The 23,898-nt window shown below is 29.5% G+C and overlaps 1 protein-coding gene across 2 annotated transcripts; it reads left to right on the top strand.

Moving 5' to 3' along the window:
• The first annotated feature begins 7,295 nt into the window (after window positions 1-7,295).
• Window positions 7,296-10,024, top strand: LOC114758660 (KIN17-like protein). Of its 2 annotated transcripts, none has more exons than XM_028947727.1 (2): window positions 7,296-7,352; window positions 8,796-10,024. In XM_028947727.1, exon 2 carries the CDS (start codon window positions 8,803-8,805, stop codon window positions 10,000-10,002), a length of 1,200 nt encoding a protein of 399 aa, XP_028803560.1. In that variant the 5' UTR covers window positions 7,296-7,352; window positions 8,796-8,802; the 3' UTR covers window positions 10,003-10,024. The 2 variants fall into 2 exon arrangements, with proteins under 2 accessions (XP_028803560.1, XP_028803561.1); XM_028947728.1 differs by lacking the exon at window positions 7,296-7,352 and adding an exon at window positions 7,799-8,000.
• Window positions 10,025-23,898: the final 13,874 nt, after the last annotated feature.

Here is a 23,898-nt window from a genome sequence, read left to right as displayed (position 1 = left end):
CAAAGTGTTGTCCTCTTTAAAATATCTTTGCTAATCAACTTTATTAGCTAAAACTACAATTTGATGTAACATTTAATATGTGTAACTATTATAAGAATTATTTTGATAAAAATAAATAAATATAAGAGACAAAATAAATTACGATCTTATATTTAAAATCAAATTAAAAATAAAACTAGTTTTTATCCTAAGAATGGCAAGTAATATATTCTTTTATTAATTCTTCATTTGTGGATAGAGGGTTCTTGCCAGCCCCATTTTCGATTACACCAGTGATAAAGGGCTATCAATCGTGAAAAAACAAGACACTGCCTCTAATTTATGACAGATTAACCAAATTTGACTTTATGAGGCATCCAGAAATGTTTCATGGCGGCGAGCCGCCACCCCACCACACGGCGCCGCAGCCTTACTCATGATGGCGTCTTCAGTCAAAAAACCTGACTGAAAATAGTTTGGGAATGATGGACCAAAATGACAAGCTCTTCTTCTTCATCGTCTTATAACCCGTCGATCTTGCTCTGTGAAATTGGAAACTTTGGATAAGCTATTAATTAATTAAGCTCTCGGCGACCGGTTCACCTCGATTTGTTTGTGACTTTGGTTCATTAACTAACTACCTGTACGCATGTGTGTGTGTGTGTGTGTGTGAGCATATACAAAATTTTGATGGATATTTCTTTTTCGTTCAAACTATTTCTTCAACTTTGACTCTATTCAGTCAAAGCACTGAATTTCTGGGAATCTGCATGCGTTTTAGTTCCTGGATTACTCCTGAGGCTACTGTTCTGGGTGTGAAGCCGAACTGCCATGAAGATGAATAAGCTAAGCGGGAGCACGATGACTGGCTAGCCAATAAGAAGCAGCCACATCAAGATTCGACCTCCAGCTTTTGAATTAGTTTGATATTTAAAATAATAATCCTAAATATAAAACTCCAATTTATTTTATTTTTTATATCTATTTATTTTTTTTAAAGTAATTCATATACTAATTACACATGTAAAAGTTTCATCGAATTGTAGTTCTAGCTAACACACTTAATTAATAAAGATATTTTAAGGAAAACAACACACTCATTTATTATAAATAACTAACCTAACTAAAAAAATAGTAGTATAATTATTATATATTGCTTTGACCTATTTATTTTATATATTTTTGCATTTGATGTTTTTGCCACGTTTCTTATATGCCTCATTAGTCATTATTAGTCATTAAATTAATTAATCCAAACACCATGGTCAAAAAGAGTGATCCAAGCACATTCATTTAATTTGGACCATGATCTAATTGCATGCTTTATCAGCTTGGAAAATTATTTGTCGTCCCATAATCAAGCTATTATTTAACACGTGGTATATAACTTGAGATAAGAACAAGAAAGTGGAGGAACACTATTTCTGAGGCAAAAGGATCCTGTGGGAAAAAGGTGGTAGGCGAGCCACCCTTTGGGTGTTTGGAAACCTACCTCAAAAGTATTTTTATGTCTTAGGATATAAAACTTTCATCACGTATTTAACTGTACAATGCAGAATTACTTAAAATAAGCTAACAAATGAAATTATCCAATTATTTTCTGAAGTTTATTAAACTTATAGCTCAATAAACCTAAGCATGGAGCCACGCCGAAATGTGATAGTATATCAAAGCGGGCTAAGCCATTAACATGTTATTTGTTCAACCTAATATATACTAACTCCAATCTTAATTATAAAATATTATTTATAATCTATAAACAAAGTCTTATAATTAGAATCAAAAATAGTATATACACACACACATATATATAACAAATTTTATCCCACGACATGAGATCAGTTATATAGTTACATAGATCTCATGATGTGTCACTCTCTCAAATCCTTAGAAAAATCATTAAAATAGTACTCCTCCGATCCTTATTATAAGACCCCATTTGACTTTTTATTTGGTCCTAATTATAAGACCCCAATCCATTTTGTCTCTTATATTTATACATTTTTTCCAAGATAATCCTTCTAATAATGATAGTTCTAGCCAATATACTTAATTAACAAAGATATTTTAGGAATAACAACACTTATTTATTATAAATAACCAACTTAACTTACTTCCTTAATCTCCTCAAATAAGTCAATTGGGTCTTATAATTAGGACCGGAGGAGTATATGGTATGAGAGATTGCTTGTCACGTGGGATTAGTCAAACCCATATATGTAAAATTGAGGAATACCATCTCTCCTCATGATATTATATAATCCTACATCTATAGGTTTGATTAATCCCATATAACAAGTAATCTCTCATTCAAAATCCCTGTCCTTAATTTTTAATACTTCTTATCAAATGAAACCATACTGTCTAAGATATATCAAGTCCAATATAATAGCCTTCTTTGTAGTTTATACAAGTTTAAATCATCACAAACAATTTTTTATAATTTTCTCTTCAATATGTGCCATGACAGCTCTTTCTTAAATATTTTCACTACAAGTCTTATCTTTTCTTGCATAACAATAACACATCTATCTCAACATTTTGGTCCCATTTACCCCCAACTTGACACTATTTAAAGCCCAATATTTACTACCATGCAGCTAGTATTGCTAGTCTCATAACAGATCAATGAAATTTCATTTTATTTTATTAAATAATTTCTTATTATAAATAACTCTGATAACTGTTTTCCATTCAAGCCACACAGCTTGAATTCTGTAAGTACCATCTTTGTTAATTTCACTACCTTTTGTATAATTGATTGATTCCAAATATTTGAACTTTGTCATTTGTGGAACAATTTAATCCCCTATTTTAATCTTCAAGTTAATTCTGGCTTGCCTCTTATTTTGTACTACCTCTGGTTCTATTTATAAGACTTTGTTTATAGTTTACAAATGAGGTTTATAATTAGAACAGGAGGTAGCAGTACATATATGATATCTTACTTCTTTTTTCCTCTTTTATTCAGCCAATGGATATTCTATCCTACTTCTACTCATATGAAAAACCTTGAACTCTGGGTCTTTTTAATAACTTAAGTTTAAAGTTAATTAACTTAAGTTTAGAGTTAATATAATCTCTCAAATGACTAGTCACCATATCATCATTAAAAAGCCTGCATTTATATAAGTTAAAACATCTAAAACCAAGTTAAGCAAATAAGAGCTAAGATATGATTCATGATTGCCCAAAGCAATTGTACTCTTAACTCCATACATGATCATGCAAAAGGTCCTGATATTTTAGGGGAGAGACCCAACGAGCAATCTTGCAAAACTGTTTCCAGGAGTTAAGCGATGAGAATATATAACCCATGGACTCACCAAGTCTGCACCATCAGAGTTGTAATAAATTAACTTTATGATTCCGTTAGTATTGAGACTTTTTGATATTCCATTCCTTTTATTTTTATAATTCTAAATTGATTCCTTAATTTAATACTCCTCCGATCCTTAATATAAGACCCATTTAACTAATTTGATTAGATTAAAGAAGTTAGGTAAGTTAGTTAATTATAAGAAATATGACACGTCTTTTATAAAACAGCATAATTATCTTTCTTAATACCCCATCCCCCTCTTCTATTTGATTATAGTTGAGGGAGTATCTATAGGAGTAATTTAGATAAAATTGATAAATATGATAAATGGGTCTTATATTTAAGACCAAAACCAACATAATAATTAAGTCCTATATTAAGGACCGGATGAGTAGTATGTAATAAAGATAGTGTATAACTACTCTAGTTATATAACAGAGCACCTGATTAACGAGGATCCACTTGTGGGGTGACCGGGCTACTACCTATTAGCTAGTTGACTTCAATATATTATTTGCCATTTTCATGGTTACCCAGATCAGTCAGCAGCGGAAACACTGAGGAAAGCAATAAAAAGTAAAGCAGATTCCCAGAAAATAACAATTGGTTTGACTGAAGAGAGTCAACAAAGCAACATCGAACGTTCTTCAAAAGTTTAATTAGTTTCAATGAAAATATTATTAAGAAACTTGATCAACACGGTTTTAACTTATACATCAAGAAAAAAATGCACACGCACACATATATATAAAAGATAGTTGACGAATCCCAAGTCGCAGATAAATCGATCTGAATCAGCAGTAATGGAGAGCTTTTTAATTGATAGTTGGCTCTGGCTCTGTTTGGGTCAGCGTTTGCTGACCCAAAAGCAGCTTATATTATAATTTATGCTGACCCAAAAGCAGCTTATATTATAATTTAAGCTGGGTTGATCATACAGGTTTGTTTGGGAGAGTTTAAAACCTATTGAGTTTATTTATTTTTCAGCCTCCTAAACGCTCAATGGAAATAAGCTCCACACAGGAGCTTATTTGAGAAGAGCTTTTACCAAATGTGCGTGTCAGGAGCTTACCAAATGTGCGTGTCAGGTCCTTTCTTTTTCACCTGCAAGTCCTCCTTTCTTTTCCCAGACTCAAGTCCCACGCGCAAGTCCCACCAGCTTTCCTTTTTTTTTTTTATCATGTTTTATTTTATACTCAAAATATTTTTTATGGTTTCTCTCAATTTTAATTCAGTCATTAAATTTTACTTCTTTATTATATTATCTCAATTCTTTTTTTATGTTTCAATTTATATTTAAAATATTTTTTATGATTTCTTTAAAATTTTAAAATTTAATTCACTCATTAAATTTGATTTCTTTATATTAAATTATTTTAATTTCATTATATTATATGAAATCAATTTTTTTTATGTTTCATTATTTATTAAAACTCATACCCATTTTGGGAATTTTTCAGCCAAACTTATTTTTACTTAACTATAATCCAAACAAACTTTTACCAATCTGACTTTTGCAAACTAACTTTTCTGAACTCCAATCCAAACACAATTCAGCATATCCAATTTAACTTTTACCAACTTCACTTTTTCATAAGCTACTTTTCTTATAAACTGCTTCTCCAATCGCTAATCCAAACGGGTACAGTATTTCACAAAGTCCTGGGCTAAATGTGCTACAAGGTGGAGAAGAAAAGCTTGTCTTTGTCGGCCATGTTTTATGGGTTATTTTCTGTTAGGCCCTCAGTGGGTGGAAACGATGAGCAGACGAGCAAAGGCGGAGCAGCGCCTGGTAGTGCGGCGGAGGCCACCATGGTCGCCGCCATGAAGCATTTCTCTTCAACTACACGCAAAGTAAGGTTCGGGTAATTCAAGAAGACAAACCAAACCGTGGTTTGGAAAAGTGATTCTGGAGAATAGATTCTGGGAAAAATAAATTCTGGAAAGAATAGATTTTATAAAAAAGTGATTTTGAGAAGTGAGAGTGTTTGGATAGTTTTTATCAGAAGCACTTTTTATATATACAAATTACTAAAAAAAAGACCTAAATTAATATGATAATTACAGAAAAAATAGATTTTATGATATATTTTAATTTGAAGGAATGAAATTGTTAATAATAAATTTTTTATTAACATAATTAATAATACATAATATAATATAATTAATAAATAATTAATATGTATATATTTATAAAATATAAGATTAAATATGCTTATAAAAAAATATGTTTATAAAAAAATAACAAGATACATATCCTATAGGCTCACACACTCTCCATTTTTTCTCCAAAAACAAAATTTTTTTGCTTTTTCCAAAACCATAGTTTTGGAGCCAAAACCATGGTTTTGGTTTTTGAGTGGGTGTTTGGGTGATTTATTCCCCAAATCATGGTTTGGGGTGTCACCCAAACACAGCCATAGAATTACAAGACAGCTGTAGGTTTGGCCTGGCCTGATGAGACCGCCATAGTTAATTGCTGCAATCATAGACCGCCTGATGAGGTAGACCGTGAGCCTTGTAAAATAGTTGGACTTATAGATTTCCAGATGAGATAAGATAATTAATAATACATAATATAATATAATTAAATAATTAATATGTATATATATTTATAAAATATAAGATTAAATATGCTTATAAAAAAATATGTTTATAAAAAAATAACAAGATACATATTCTATAGGCTCTCACACTCTCCATTTTTTCTCCAAAAGCAAAAAATTTTTGCTTTTTCCAAAACCATAGTTTTGAAGCCAAAACCATGGTTTTGGTTTTTGAGTGGGTGTTTGGGTGATTTATTCCCCAAATCATAGTTTGGGTCTCCAAACCATGGTTTGGGGTGTCACCCAAACACAGCCGTAAAGTTACAAGACAGCTGTAGGTTTGGCCTGGCCTGATGAGACCGCCATAGTTAATTGCTGCAATCATAGACCGCCTGATGAGGTAGACCGTGAGCCTTGTAAAATAGTTGGACTTACAGATTTCCAGATGAGATAAGATAGAGTTTTTGTTCTCTCGTATCCTGGGCTTCGTTTAACAGTATTAGTTATTTGTAAAAAAAAATTGCGCGTACATGAGTTTTTTTTAAAAAATGTGTTTTTTAATTATTTACATTGAATGCTACTCATTTAATTTAAAAACCCCTTAATATAATAGTCTCTTTTTCATTAGTTGAATTCTATAATATTCAAGCAACTAATTAAATCATGAAATTATACACATATTTAAAATACTAAAAATAATCATTTATCCGCACACCAATTGAGAAATTTAAAAACACAGAATGAAAAAAAAAAATACTGATAACATTATTTTCTAATCCCTGAACATAATAAAAAAATGACAAAAAATTAAAGAGATTGAGAAAAGAGATTAATTCAGCCCCAGTACTTTAAAACTTACTAGCTCCGATCCTTAATATAAAAACTAGTTGACTAATTTGAGGAGATTAAGTAAATTAGTTGAGTTAGTTATTTGTTATAAATAGGTGTTATCTTTCTTAGAATACCTTTGTTAATCAATAATCATGTATATTAGTTAGAATTATCATTTGATGAAACCTTTAACAAGTGTAACTATTATAAAGATTATTTTCAAAAATAAATATAAAAGACAGAGTTGATTGAAATTTTATATTTAGAACCAAATTAAAAATCAAATAAGCTCTTATGATAAGGAACAGAAGTGGCATTACCCTAATAGCGGAGAATTGCTGGTAAATTTTATTCTTATTATGAATTAATAAAAATATTATGATTTTTTTAGCTGAAAAAAATATTATGAATTTAATCAGATAAATTTCAAAAGCATGTCATTGTTTTTGTCCTTTATCCAAAAGTATAAAAGAGCAGACGGCTTCTAGAGAATTCTCAACAGCCTTCATACGCTGCCGTTTTGTGCATCACGTCCAGACTCATCCACAGTAACCTTAACGGTAACGACCGGGTTTTTCTAATCCTGCCATCGTCTTCCTCCCCATGAACATCCAAGGGCCGTACCTATCATCTGCCGGCGGCGAGCTCAGAATATCGGACGGCATTGACGCCTGGTACACTTGTCCTTCACTTGTTTTATTTCTTTTATCTGTCTGTTGAGCCTGCTTCATGGAATCCATGTTCGCTTGTGTTGTTCTCTTCACTTATTTTATTTCTTTTATCTGTCTGTTGAGCCTGCTTCATGGAATCCATGTTCGCTTGTGTTGTTCTCTGATTTTTTTGTTGCGTGTTCGTGGATACCAGAAGAATGTACTTGTTGGTTTTGAGATTGTTATTGGTTCGGATTCTTATGGAAGCTCTCTGTTTTGTCTAAATTAACCGCAGAAAAAGAAAATCGGATTAAGCCCCTCATATACAGAATCCAAGAATTCATCTGGCACTTATTCCTCCATCAACTTCAACGCAGATTCTAGCATAGCTACCTCGATTTTAGTATCAATCTCTCTAACGTAAGTAAGACTATGGAGGTCAACCATAATTGTCTCCGCAACTAAATCCGTGCTTTCTCTGGGCACTCCTTATTATAACAATGCATTGTTAGATTATGAATTGTTATCCATATTGCCATTTTTCCCGGTTTGTTGGTTAAAGGATTGAACTCAGGAGGCCAACGTTGAATGGCTAATGTGATGCTGCAAGATGTCCCAGGGCCCTTCATTTTATGAGCTTGGGAACCTCGCGACATACTAATTGTTTTCAAGGTCTGTTAACACAAAGTCAGGACCATTCCCCATAGAGGAGAGCCAACCTTTAAGTAACGATAGTTTAATTTGATTCCTAAGATGGTATAGTAAATACAATAGATTCCCTCCCTGTCTTACAACAACTTTTACAATCTTCATGTGATATTTTAAGAGAAGGATAAAGAGCTTCATCAGTTTCCTAGTTTCCTCTTTGATTGCCACTTATGATTGTTGTTACTTTTGTCGGATGACTCTGTATTTCACTCTTTTACTTGACTCCTGTTAATGACTGAAAGTTGATCACTATAAGAATTATGTTGATATTTCTCTGCATCATCTTGCTTCTTAGGAGAAGCAGGAGCAAACAAATTCTTCCTGTTTCTCCTCAGAAACGAGAGTTTCTTCTACAACTTCATCATTCTCACATATGTATTTGAACCATCCGCTTCATATTTGAGCCAATTATATTGTCTCCTTTTGTAAGAACCTGATCTTTCTGTTTCATATCTCAAAGTTTCGTCCATTAATCCTCTGGTATTCTTTTATCAAACATGTTCATAGATATCTTAGGTGAATCTCATAACCAACTCATAGAAAGTGCTAATGCTCGTCATAGTTACAAACTACTCCTCCGGTCCTAAATGTAAGACCCTTATACATACTAGTATAAGGGTCTTACATTTAGGACCGGAGGAGTACTTCTATAATTTGTCTTTTCTATCGATGATGATCCATATTTGTTTCGGTCATCGTTTATCTGATTTGGTCTTTATTCACAACAACTATTAATTTTCTGAAAACCATTTTATGCAGATTACCAATGGGAAAGAATGAGTTTCTTACACCAAAGGCTATTGCTAATCGAATCAAAGCAAAAGGGTTGCAAAAGCTTCGATGGTACTGTCAGATGTGTCAGAAACAATGCCGAGATGAGAATGGGTTCAAGTGTCATTGCATGAGTGAAAGTCACCAGCGCCAAATGCAAATCTTTGGACAAAATCCAAATAGGATCATTGAGGGCTACTCTGAAGAGTTTGAGAAGTCTTTTCTAGAACACATGAGGCGGAGCCACCGGTTCAGCCGGATAGCAGCTACAGTAGTTTACAATGAATACATTAGTGATAGACATCATGTTCATATGAATTCCACTAAATGGCTTACGCTAACTGAATTTGTCAAGTATTTGGGTCGGACTGGCAAGTGTAAGGTTGAAGAAACACCCAAAGGTTGGTTTATAACATACATTGATAGAGATTCTGAGACACTTTTCAAAGAGAGGATGAAGAACAAGAGGTTAAAGTCTGACATGGCTGAAGAAGAGAAGCAAGAGAAGGAGATACAGAGACAAATAGAAAAAGCAGAGCAGTTGATGAAGCAGCCATCTACCATTGGATCCGATCAACCTTCACAGGCTGAGCTTCCAAGAGAATTAAAAGTGGAAAATGGGGCTAAGGTTGGGTTTTCTCTTGGTTCATCAGCAAAACTTTCAACCGAGGAAAAACCAGAGGGACCAAATATAGTGTTCGACGAAGTTGAGGATGCCAAGAAGGAAGCAAGGAACCCCGTTGGCTCTTTGAAGAGTAAAGAGAGTGGTGGTGGGAAATCGACATTGGATGAACTGATGCGAGAAGAAGAGAAGAAGAAGGAGAAGATTAATAGAAAGGATTACTGGTTGTATCAGGGAATTGTTGTTAAGGTCATGAGCAAAGCTTTGGCTGATAAAGGGTATTACAAGCAAAAAGGTGTTGTATTAAAAGTGATCGACAAGTATGTTGGGGAAATAGAGATGGTTGAAAGCAAACATGTGCTCAGAGTTGATCAGGCTGAGCTTGAAACTGTGATTCCTCAAATTGGTTGTCTTGTCAAGATAGTAAATGGAGCTTATAGAGGATCCATAGCAAGATTATTAGGGGTTGATACCGATCACTTTTGTGCCAAGGTGCAGATAGAGAAAGGTCCTTACGATGGGAGAGTCCTCAAGGCAGTGGAGTACGAAGATATTTGCAAATTGGCCCAGTGAGTTTAACAGCAAAGGATAAGTATGTGTGTCATCTTGTAATGAAATATGTACTTTGCATGAACATTTTTGGTAATTTTTTCACTCTGACGAGTATATCATTGCCCTATTCATTTCTTACTTTGTTGATCTTAACAAGATTTGAAAACTGCTTTCTTGATTCTTCTCAATTAAGTGATAAGTGACAACTGAAGAATGCTTTGCGAGACAGAAAACGAAGAAAAGAAAACAGTCCATTTCGACATGCAATATTCTACGCTACATTTACTCTCTTCTCGAAAAAAAAAGTTTTAAAAGCTGTTTCAGACTCGGCACATTCTTGCAGAGGAAAACTGATCGCAACCATAGTAGTGATGAGAGTAACGTAAATAAGGTTGGGGTTAATATGTAAATTTATTTTAAAAGTTTGTTAAAATAATGACGTTGATTATTAGTATTTTAACAATAAATGGGTAATGTTATTACGATTTTAAGCTTTCAGGATAAATTTACACCTTAATCTACATGGTTAAGACAGCTATTTATTAAAACTCCAGATTTTGCATATTTTAATTGACATTTGACATCATAGAGCAACTCTTCATATTATTCCGAGGTGACCTCATGTAACTCGTAAATTTTTCTTACATTAATATGTCAAGAAAAACAACATTCATCTGTAGATGCATAGCTGTCATATTCAATTATTTGTAAATAACAAATACTACGGTCTTAAATATAAGACTTGTTTTATAATGTAAATTTTATACTACAAAATGAGTCTTACATTTAGGTTTAGAATTGGAAGTATCACACTGATTGAACTAGACTGTACAATGATTCCATATAACTTCCAAATGTGCTCATGACTGGTTGAATCTTGAGACCTATTTTGGCTTCGGCTTTAACTGGTCCCAGGACCATCTTCCCTAAACTAAGGATTCCCTTCGTGGATTAGCCCAAGTTTACTTTGTGAGGCAGAGAGAAATGCTTCATGGCGGCGACCATGGTGGTTTCTGTCGCAACAACCGGTGCTGCTACAGTCTTACTCGTCTTTGGGGTTCCACAGAGGAAACTGACTCCAAATAATCTATGAATCATTGACCAAAATGACAAGCTTTTCTTCTTCTTCGCCTTATAACCCATCGATCTTACGTTATGGATTCTGTGAAATTGCAGAACTTGATAAAGCTCTTAACTAAACTCTCAGCTTCTTGTTCAGATTGAGTTCTCTGCTGATTTTGGTTCAAGAGCTATCCTTTATTTATAGATCAAGTTCTGATATATTTCTTGCTGAAAAAGTAAACTAAAACCGTGGTCATAAAGTTTCATGTCGTTCAAAGTAATAAAGCTTCCGAAAAATATTGCTTTTGACTCTTTTCAGTCAAAGTAATTGAATTGAATTTCTGGGAATCTGCTTACATTTTGGTTCCTCCATGTTCCCATGTGGTGGGTGTGGCGAAACTGCCATTGAAATGACAAATAGAAGGGGACGTCTCTGTGAGGCTAATCTAATATTGAAAGCATGACTAGCCGGCCAATAAGGGTTAGCCACATTAATACCTGTCAAACTCAGATAGTCCGCTCACATCCACGACGTTATGGAGGATAGTTACGTTCCAAAGAAAAAAATACAAAATAAGCCTAAAAAATTATCATTTTTTATTATAAAAATTTGTCATTATATATTACTTAAGTTATTATTAAGACTTTTTAATAATTATTTTTTAAAAAAAATTCATTATAATTCTCCCATGTTATTAATCCAAGGCTCATGTTCAAATGAGGTGATATTCACCGGAATTGGAAAAAAAAATTTAATTTTATTAATTTTGTCTTAAAATTTAATAACTTTTTAATTTTATCTGCATTTAATATATGCTTTATATTTTAAGGTCTTATTTTCATCAATAATAAATTTATAACACTGCTTTTTCGCTTTGTTTTTGGGTGAAATAAACTGCTTTTTCGCTGTACGAATAGAAACAGAAGAGTACGTGGATTTGTTTTTGTGTGAGCAAGTTGCATATCTTCCAATAATCCTAAACGAGTCAGTAAGCATTGAAAATATGGAGGTTTATGAGGAACAATGGAAGCCTAAACCTTAGTTTCATTATAAAGCGTCGTTCATCAAGCGGAGTAATTAAATTTAAAAATTATATTGGAGGTCCTTAATAGTAATAATTGACTTCCTAAATTAGTCCCTAATTAAAATTCTCCCTAAATTTGTTTTGGAGACTGATTATTAAACATGGCCTACCCAAGTTTGCCCCTTCTTCTTCCTCATATGTTTTCTTGTTCAAGTTTTAATTGGCTATAGAAATAATTTAGAATAAAATAATAAAACATAATTGACCACCTTTTTCATTCAATGGAAGGATTAATTTCCTAAAAAATTGTATGCTCAATGCTACAACAGCACTTTCTACATCAGTCGGAAAAGAAATTTTATGTTGATTTTTGGATAAACATTAAAAAAAATGATGTCATAGTAAATAAGCTTATTCAGGTTGTAGTAAATCGTTAAGAAAAAAGTTGTGCCCAAAAAATGGCAAAGGAATTTTGAAGTGGTAATTGTTGAATAATGACACATATATACACACAATAATTGAAATGAGTGGCTTCTTGCCAACCCCATATTCGATTTTATTAGCTCATAATGTGGATAAGACTGGAAGATGGTTCCTCTCTAATCATGTGTAATTATCTTATGAGGAAAGAAATCCTCAATTTTTTTACCCAAAAAAAAGAAAAAAACTTCCTCCTCCGATTATTAATATAAGACTTAGTTAATTAATTTGAAGAGATTAAAAATGCTAAATAAATTACTTAATTATATAATGTGTTACATGATTTTTTTAAAATACTTTCGTGTATTATTATATTCATTTTATGAGTTAAACAAATTAGTTAAGAAAAAAAATAAATATATAAACAACAAGTTGTAGTGCTTATTTTTTAAATTTTGTGGAGTTTTGAAAATGTTACATATGCATCTGTTACAGAAGTATGAAGACCAAGACGTAGCATTTTGAAAAGCGCTATAATATATGTATTTTTAAAAAAAAATTCATAATATTCTTTTTTTGGTAAACTGCTACAGAAAAATGGACATTCTATACATATTTATATTTTTTTTAAAAATGTTGTAGCGCTTTCTTGAGAAATCGTTCCAAAACATATTTTTTTGGAAAAATTTTTTTATTTATAACAATTTTACTTACAAACTTTTATTGTCGCCCATAAAAATTTAAACAATATCACAATTAACTTACTATAAACACACAAACATGTCTATTTATTATATAATTACAATAATTTTACTGAAATCAATTTATTTTAATTCTATAATAAATAACGACTAAAAACATGATTACAACTATCAATATTAAATCAAACCATACAACTTATTAGTACTATACTCTTATTAACTTTTTAAGTATAGCCAAAATACAGACAAAAAAACTAAATAAAGTAGCCTACATAAGTGGTAGCAAGGAATATAAAGAAATCTTATAAATATAAAATTATAGATAAAAACATACTATACCTGAATTATATATGCTTAATGTATCCAAACTTCAGAAGATCTACCAAAAAAAAAACAGAAATCAATTTAGATCTAAAAGTTAAAGATAAAAAAAGTTACCGTCTCTGCCTCAAAAGTGCAAAAGAAGCAAAGTTAGAGATCTTTGCTAACCTGTTTTGTTAGGCATCTCAGGAATGACCCAAAAAAAAAAAAAAAGCAGAGTTGTAGCTCTCTTCCTTGCTTACTTCTCATGAACATGTTTTGAAGAAAAGATGACGATTGATTTTGATTGGATAGGAGAAGAGAAGTGTCAAAAAGACTAGAAGAGAGATAAAAAAAAAAAACAGAGAGAACCGGTTATGGGGAGAGTGAAAAAAAAAATGTGAAATATAAATAGAGGCATGGAATTTTTAAAAAAAAATAATGAGTAAGCACTACAAGTATAAATTTTTTATAAATATATATTAACACACTTTTGTAGTGTTTTCTCAAGAAACGCTGTAAGAAGTATTATACATTTTATAGTACTTTCTTAAAAAAGCACCACAATTATTTGATATTTAAAAAAAATAAAAAATATATATTGCACTACTTATTTAACATTTTATAGTAGTGAAATACTTTAAAATAATTTACTTAATTTCTTTAATCTCTCTAAATTGGTCAGGTCTTAATATAAAAGTCATTTGATTAATTTAAGTAGATTAATAAAACTAGTTAAGTTAGTTATTTATAACAAATAGGTATTGTCATTTTTCAAATATCTTTGCTAATTAAGTATATTAGCTAAAACTACTATTATTATATAAACTACTTTAAAAAAAATAGATAAATATGAGAGACAAAATGAATTAAAATCTTATATTTAGGATTAAAATAAAAGTCAAACAAACTTTCATATTGATCGGAGGTAATATATGAGAGCAGAGGGATTGGATTAGATATAATACTGAAACTATGTTTATGTCTATCTCTCCCTCTCTTGAGCTGCCGATAATATTTAGCCAAAGGTGATTGACATGTTAACAACCTTAATTAATTATATTACATCAGATTGATTTGTCTGCGATCCTTTTTTTTTTTAATTATATTTGTGTGTTTGAGTGAACCTCCAATATTATACTATATTTGTTGCTGAATAAGCTTAAAACGTGGTTATCAAGTTTCTTCTCTCATTCATTCAGAGTGACTGAACTTTAGAAAGTGATGCTCTTTTGACTTCTTTAAGCGTGGCATTAATTATTTATAAATTTCTGGTGGGAATCTATCTGCTTAGTTACTTTCTGCATCATCCTTAATACTCTGTGTGCTTGCTTATAATCTGGGGGTGACGAAACTGACTTAAAAATGGCAAATAATATAAGAGATCAACACACATACATCGGTCTCGTATATATAGTAAAAAGCATACGTAAGGTCTAAATTTATCTTGAAAGTTTTCACACAAGAGCGTTAAGTACTTGGAAGAATTTTTTGATATAAATTTATCTTAAAAATTTAAAATCATAGTAATATTGGCTTTTAATGTTAAAAACTCTAACAGTATCTGCCACTATTTTACCAATTAATGTTAGTTTTTTATGATAAAGGTCAAAAAAATGTTACGGAGACACGGGAGTTGAACCCGTGACCTCAAGGTTATGAGCCTTGCGAGCTACCAAGCTGCTCTACCTTGCGATAAAGCAATATTCTTATAATTTTAAACTTCAGAAGTAAATTTGCACTTAAAAAAACTTTCAACCACTCAATATTTCTAAGTGAAAACTTCATGAACAAATTTTCACCTTAACCCTTTAAATAATGAGCCGTACTAATAATACACCTACTCTAAACTGATTTTCTCAATTTACGGCGTATAAGTTCGTGCTTGAAATTAAAGTCTACAAATGTGAAAACTAACAGATTCAAATGGCAAAATGGCTTACTTACTATCTACACTGAGTCTCATTTTTTGAGCTTCACCATGAAGACATGAGGCAGTTCAAAAGATCCTCTTGAAGAAGAATCCTTAGACAGAATAATTAAAGCACTGAGTTGAAAGTAATTAATTGAATCGAACTTTGTGAGGAGAAGAGAAATGCTTTGAAGCAGCGACCATGGCGGCCTCAGGGCCTGCCTTGTAATGACCCTCCACCGTCGTCTTCTTCACCTCCCCGCCACCATAGAAGCAGACCTTAAAGGATCTGAAAATGGATGAAACCCAGCTTCTTCTTCTTCTTCTCTTACTCTCACCATCATCACCTATACTTGCTTCTCTGGTCATCTCTGGTCAATCCAAATTATAAAGTAAAAACCCAAAGAGAAAGATCGTGTCAAGTTCTGCAAGAAGAATATATCAGAGTAATGATAATTATATGCTGATATATATGAATCAACGACACAAACTGCAGAATCTGACATGAGTTTAATGAATAAACTGCTGGGTGTATTATATTATTCTTATGATAAACGACGACGTATGTTTGTCGTTGAACTGGAAAAGGTTAATTAAGACTTGGTCAACAAGTATTAAACTTGGTCAACAAGTGTCTTTGACCTTGTCGTGGTTTCAAAAAGATACTTTCGCTTTCTTGAACTTGTCTCAAGTTTTATTCTATGCCGCGTGCTAGGCATTGTTTGAAAATCATATCATATTTGCACAACTTTCTGATGGGGTCCTTTGTTTCGTTCATACTACTGTAATTTGATGGAAAAGGCGTGGTTTAATTTGAAATCAATGATAATGCTCTTCTTTTAAAAGTAAAAAGATTAACATTCATTCAATACCTTGAAATATTTTTATAGATACCTTTATTTTGTGATTTATCTAATAAATACTTTGAAATATTATTCCAGATATGTTCAATATTCTGAAGTATGTTATGGTTTATCCAGCATCTTTTAGAGTTATTTTTTTTTCAATCACATTCTTAGAATATTTAATGGTGTAAGTTTGTCCAAAAAGTATTAAGATGCTAAAAACATGCATAGAAAGATACTTCTAGGTACTGGATGAATTATAAAATATTTTAAGATGTTGGATATATCTAGAAAAATACTTCAGGTGTTGAGTCAACTATAAAATACTTTAAAACATCAGACAGATGTGAAAAAAATATTTGAGAATGTTAATTAGCTCAGGGTGAAATAAATATTATTAGTCGTGGTGCTGCAATCACATGTTAGAAGGAATTATATGTGGCATCAATCCTGGAGTTTTTTTTTTTTAATTTGTTGGTCAAGATTACATATTATGAATATTTTGAAAGTTAGATTGATTATTATATTGAAAATAAAGTTGACCCAAAAAAATATTGATTATTGAAAAGATGAACATTAATTTAACGTTATAAGATCTAATTGGTCTATGATTTGGTTGTTTCAAGTTCTATTTAAGGCCGCGTGGCATAGTAATAGTTTGATAATGATGCCAATTTTTATCAATTTTCTCACTACAAAAAAATATGTATTTTCTAACAACTAAATTATGACGTTTTTAGCGGTTTTAACCGCAACAAACAACATTGATAGCGGTTAGCCACACCGCTAGAAAATTAAGTGTAAAAAACAGCTTTCTAGCAGTTAAAGGAACCACTATACAGTATGGTCAAGACGTCAAAAACTTTCTAGTGGTTAACATAACCGCTAGAAAAAACAAGGAGGCACAGGTAATTGAGAAGACATTTGTAGAGGTTAAAAACTGCTAGAAAATTTCAAAAATATTTCTAGCAGTTATGTAAACCATTAGAAACTTTTGGACGAAATTACATTTTGCCGGGAAATGAAATTTTCATATTGGTGCAAAAAATTTCTAGCGATTGGTAACCGCTAGAAAGTTTGGTGCAAAATTATATTTTGTCAGGAATCAAAATTTTCAAATTGGCACAATAGAAATTTGGCACCAGGGGGAACCAAATTTAAATTTTACGAAATTTTTCCCTCTTATTTAAAATTTCTAGCTATTTTAAACCACTAGAAAGTTCATTCTAGACCCAAAAAAAATCAAATATTTTATTATTAAAAAATATAATTTTATAAATTAAAAAACCATTAAATCGATTATATCAGAGAATTTTTGTTAATATGTATATTTATCAATGTATTACATGTTATATATTTGAATTTTGTGATCCATAATAAGTAATTAAATTATAATTATGTCAAATGAATTGAATTGAATTTAATAAGATGATTGAATTGGAGGTGGAATAGTTTATAATATTAATCCTTAACTCTTATGTTGAAAAGTGGGTGAATCAGTTGAGGATGACATGATAAATTTGAAAAAGAAAAATCTGAAAGAAAAAGATAAATAAATATGTTAGTAAATTATAAATAAAAAAAATTAAAATTTATAAAATGAGTACCATCTTACAATATAAAGAAGAGGGAAAACTCACCATATGAGAAAGTAAGAAGAAAAGAGAGAATTATAAAGAAGAAGATGAGAGAAAGGAAAAGAGATGTGATAAATGAATAAGGAGATGATATGATATTTATAGAGATCAGTGGGACATTTCTAGCAGTTTTTTACAATTTGCAGCGGTTTTGTTATTTCTAGTAGTTCTGTAACTGCTACAAATTGCAATTTTTAAATTTTTAAAAAACTGAATCAATTTTAATTTGTACATATTTATTTATAAAAAAAATTATATGAATGATAAAAATTATTAAAACTGATATTCTTGATCATCATCTTGCCTAAGAGGAGATATTAAAAAAATTATTGTTAGAATTATAATATATTTAGAAAAAATCAGTAATTAGTAGTTAATTATTTAAATAAATTAAGAAAAGACATATACCTGATAATAGCCAAATTATCGTCTCTTTGAGGAAAAAAGTTTTCAAAATTCGTGAGTTGGAAAGATTCGCTATTGTAAATAATGTCATCATTACCCATATCATAAAGATCTCGTGACTTGAGCTTGACTAATAATAAAAATTATTTTTTCAAGAAAAATTAAAAGGGCAAGTATTAACAATTTGATGCTATAAATGAAACAAGAATATGCTCTTTTTAAGTTTTGGAAAACTTAGTAAAAACATTCTCTTAAGTTATTTTGGTTTGAGACCATTAAGTTGCTTCCCAAATAGTCTAACATTATGCATGAAAATTTACTTACATAAAAAAAATCATGAACATTTACAAGAATCAATATAAGTGCTGAAAACATATGAAAGATATAAATATTAAACACTATTAAAAATTTAATTATTGAAAATGCAAAAAATTGTACAAGGAAAATGTGGAAGATGAGTGTTGAAAAAAAAAAAACTCTAACCTCCCTTGCAGTTTGCCCTAGTTTCATAAAATATTTCTCTATTTTGAAATATACATTTAGATCTAAATTATTAACTCCATTAAAAATATTCTAAAAATTTTTTTTAATTAAAAATTTATTTTGACATAATTTTTATTTACTAATTTATCCTTCATAATACTAAATCCCTAAATTTTGGCTAAAACCATTTTGAAAAATTTAAGATTTTTTTCCTTTATCTTATTTTTATTTTTTATTTTTACAAATAGTTATTTGTTTAATGTTTTTATCATACTGGGATAGAAAATTAAGTAATTTACTTAAAATGAAAATCTGATTAATTTTTTTAAATAAATACTTAATCTATCAAATAAGTTATAAATGTTTGCAACAAACTTTTTTTAAAATGTTAAATTGTAAATTTAAATTATTTATATAATTTACCAAACTCACATAATTTATATTATATGAAAAAAATAAGTATTTAAAATATTTTTCATCCATTTAAAAGAAACCTAAATAAGTTTCAATATTTCATGAAAAATTAAAATTATATACTTCTATAATATAATTAAAATTACATGTATTATAATTATTTTTTGTTGTATCAAAAATTATTTTTTATAGATATTAATATTTAAATAATGTTTATTTTAAGAAGAGATATTTGGTCGAAATAAAACTTTGAAAGTGAAACTTAATGGTCATCAGGTAGATGGATGGAAATAGAATCTCAAAAATATAAAGGAGGTTTATATAAAATACATTAAGAGAGGTTTATATACATTTTTAAATAAAAGGAAGGTTTCTATACTTTAAGTAAAATAAAAGGGTAATTAATGTATTTTTCTTTAAAAAATTGACACAGAAAATTCTGATCCCAACTAAAAACCATAATCCTTTTTTCAAAATTTGAATATTTTTAATTGTCATTAATATTTTTAGGATAATATTTAAATGTTATTTCCCCTACTTTAACCCAACATAACTAAATAGGATTGGGCCAACTAAACTACTGCTCTATTAATTCTATCTTAAAATTTAATGACTTCTCAACTTTACTTTTATTTAATGATACACTGAAAAACAATGATTTACACAATAAAACACAAGAGTAAAATAGTAGGTTGATGTTAAATATTTAAGGGAGAATTTCCCAAAAAATCCTTCTAAAATTTCAAAATCTCACATAAAAAATGACAACAAAAATGTATTGTTTATTTTTTAAATATTGTCAATTGTAGTGATGATTTGAAATTTTAAAATTCAAAGTTATTCTTTTGGGATTCTCCCAATATTTAATAATGTAATTTATAAATATAATTAAAAAATTCTCTATCTTCCTCATAAATAGGAAAACTTACAACCTCCCATTTATAGAAAAAAATTCATGCCATAAAAATACTTCAAAGGTTATTAGTGCCAATTAAGCTATCTATTCTATGTTACAAGTTGTAAGAATAGTGCTTATAAACATATTTTACGTAAGTCGAAATAAGATTCTTCTCACGCACTTATCTCATTTTTCATAAATCATAATTAAAAACTCCCTAAAAGACATTTTAATGAGCCCAAGGTGATACGCATTAACATGTGCAATGATATGATGTTTCACTAGCAAATGGCTAATGAGGAATATTCATGGACACAAATTTCATTTCCAATTTCAAAAAGTTTCCATCTTTCACGCACCTAACAGCCTCGTCAAGCTAAAAATATCAAAACCTAATCTCATTTTCTTGGTTCCCTTATCTTAGCTTTCCTCCATATCTAATCATGCTTTTGTTGTCATATGGAAACATTCAAAATTTTTAAAAGGATTAATACTATATTGTAGTTCCCAAAATTTAAAACTAGTATTTTTAGCTCTTAAAATTTGACTTTATTTTGATTTGTCTAAAAAAATTTTGTCCCTAAAACAAATTTGTTTTAAGAACCAAAACTATTCATTTGAAATTTTAGAGATCAAAATCAAAATGAAATAAGATTTTATGAATTAAAAATACTTTATTAACCCTTTTTAAAATAAATAAATTTTTTTAAGAGATTAAAGAGTTTTATGTGGAAAATAAAAGGAAAAATCCTAATTAAATTTAACTGAAAAGACCAAAATTCAAATTCAAGCTTATATTTTTAACAAATTCCTAATGAGTCCAAGATGACTAATTAGAAATTTGTAAATATTATCAAAAGATCAAAATGTCCGTCTATAAAAAATTAAAGGTAAGTATTTTAATTAGAGTTAATTGGGGATTTTTTTTTACCTTACTTCAATTTTTAATATATTTTTCATTAACTTATATATATATGTTTTCCTAACTAAAATTAAAATTTGATTCAGAATATTTTATAGTTAAAAATTAATATTAAATTTAAAGTCTTGAGTAAATTTACATTAATCTCATAAAGAATTATATAATCTCAAAAAATAAAGATATCTGTGCAATTTAAATAACATATATATAAATTTGGTGCAAAAATAAAAAAAATTCGTAGAAGAAAAGTAAAATAAGAGAGGGCATGCATTGCTGTTTTCGTTCTCACAAAGTTAAAAAAAAAAAAAATTCTTTATATCCTGGATGACGTAAATTTTTTTATATTTAAATTGCATAAACATTTATGTTAGTGAAAAGCTTTTATGTTAGTGAAAAGCAAACCAAGACTTTATATTTAATTTTACCTTTTTAACTATAAAATATTGTGAATCAAATTTTTAGTGCCAAAAGTTATTTATTTAAGGTAATAGAAATATACTAAAAAATTGAAGATAAAGAGAAAAATCCCAATTATATCTATTTGAAATAGGTACCTTTATTTTTTTTAACTACAAAAAAATATTTTTGCCTTTTAACAACATTTATAAATCTCTAATTAGGCTTTTTGGCCTAATTAAGAATTTGCTAAAAATATAAGCTTAAATTTAAATTTTAGTATTTTGATTCAATTTCATATTAGGCGTTGGGTCAATCATGAGGGGGAGGCTACTTGTGGTGAACTTATATAGTTATATGTGTGACAATATTTATAAAGAATTTCATAAACAACTTAAGTTAAACATAATTAAAAAAATCACAAATTATCCATTTAAAAGTCTACCATACAAAATGGTTAGGCCTGTGGATATTTCAAACCAATACATCAATTCACAATAAATAGGTTTAGGCACATTTGACGTAATCCATATATATATATATAATCCATCATACTCACAAGAAATCACATTTTCCTGAAAATCTTCATTATTCTTATCCAAACATGATTTAATAATGTGGATCCACAACATCCAAAATGTTTTCTAAGCACTTGGTTACACCTACAAGTATGGCGGGTAATATAGGTTGAGTTTGTAAGCTGAAGGGTTGGGTTAAAAAAAAAAACGGGGACTTGGATGCAGTTTTTTTCAGCCTACTTGCCAATCTAATGGGTTAGCGCACTTTTTATTTTTAAAATTTTATTATAATTTTTATTTTTATTTTAATTAAATTTTTTTTATCATTTTTACTTAATTTACATATAGCTTTGTATTTTGTTAGAGACTTTAATTTTAAATTTGATTTCTCATTACCATTTTTATACTAATAAAATAACTATTAAAATTGTATTATATTTTATATTTCAAGTTTTAAGATTAATTTAATTATATAATTATGTGAAAATATAAAAATAAGGAGAATTTTGTTCATAAAAGTTTATAATTTTTTTATTTTTAAAGATGAAGGTCGGAGGGCCAACCCACCCACCTGCCTGTTTTGTGGACGGGAGGTTGACTAAATGTTAAGTTGTCATGAAACAGTCTTTTTAGGCATAACTTGTCTAGGCTCTAGTTCACTTTACCTGCTCTACCTACAAGTTCAAATGCCTTGGTCATCATCCATGCATAAAATCTAATAATTCAAATTTAAAACCAATAATTTTAAAAGTGAGCCCATTTTAAGGTAAATACTAACCCCTAAAATGAAGGGAGAATCTCAAAAAAGTACCTTTAAATGTTAAAATTTCAAATCAGCCTTATTTATTACACTGTTATAACAATGAACAACATTTAAAAAATAAATGATAATGCATTTTTGTAGTCATTGCTAATTTAAAATTTTAAAATTTTAGAAATACTTTTGTTTTTTGAATTTTTCTTAAAACAAATCACAGGATGAGACAAAAATACTAATAACTGAAAGTTAATTTACAATAAATGTGAGTACGCTAGGTACAAAGTTTGACCTGTAAATACTAGTAGTATTTTATAAACTTGTAAATGATATATATGGACTTATAAAAATAAAAGTTTAATTTTATAAATTTGGTGGGAGCTAGTCACTTTTATTTACCTTCTCTCTCTCTTCGAATGTTCACTAATGGTTGGAGCACTGATTTTCAGGGGGGTTAACAAATAAACCCCATTTTTTAAGTGTTTAAAAAAACCATTGATGAATTATTTTAGAGGAAAATAAACTGAAGAATATGGATGACAGCTATAGAATAATGTTAAAAGCTAAAAGAGATAGAAAACATTAAAAAAATTAGCTTAAACAAATGCTTTATGGAGCACTTTATTAAACCATGAAATCTTTTGTCACTCGTTATCTCTATATACTACCTCCGGTCCTTATTATAAGACCCTGTTTGACTTTTTGTTTGGTCCTAATTATAAGACTCCAATTTATTTTGTCTCTCATATTTATGTATTTTTTTCTAAGATAATTCTTCTAATGATGATAGTTCTAGCCAATATATTTAATTAGCAAGGATATTTTAGGAATGACAACACTTATTTATTACAAATAACTAACTTAACTTACTTCCTTAATCTCTTTAAATAAGTCAACTAGGTCTTATAATTAGGATCGGAGGTAGTATTATATTAGATGATCTGGGAATTAGGACCAACTTGTCATTAAATGCAATTAAGAAATTAAATTATTGTTCTGATAGATTATATATTATATATACAGCGCATATGTTTTTCGCATTTACAACCATTAAATACAAATTTAATACAAATCTCATATATATATATATATATATATATTTGCATTGTATACTCTCAAATAGGTAAAATCAGAGTAATGAAGAAAGATTTTGTGGCTGAAATTGATGGCATAATATCATAAATATAATTTTTAATGTTAATAGTGACTTAAGCTATATTAA

This window comes from Neltuma alba, unplaced genomic scaffold (assembly GCF_004799145.2).
Source record: "Neltuma alba isolate B1F8T4 unplaced genomic scaffold, ASM479914v2 tig00010740_pilon, whole genome shotgun sequence".
Lineage (NCBI taxonomy): Eukaryota > Viridiplantae > Streptophyta > Magnoliopsida > Fabales > Fabaceae > Neltuma > Neltuma alba.
Note: the sequence above shows the minus strand (reverse complement) of the source record. Positions and strands in the feature narration are given on the sequence as shown.

Bases quoted from the DNA above. Each gene is read 5' to 3' on its own strand.
- LOC114758660 (XM_028947727.1), top strand. From the start codon at position 8,803: ATGGGAAAGAATGAGTTTCTTACACCAAAGGCTATTGCTAATCGAATC.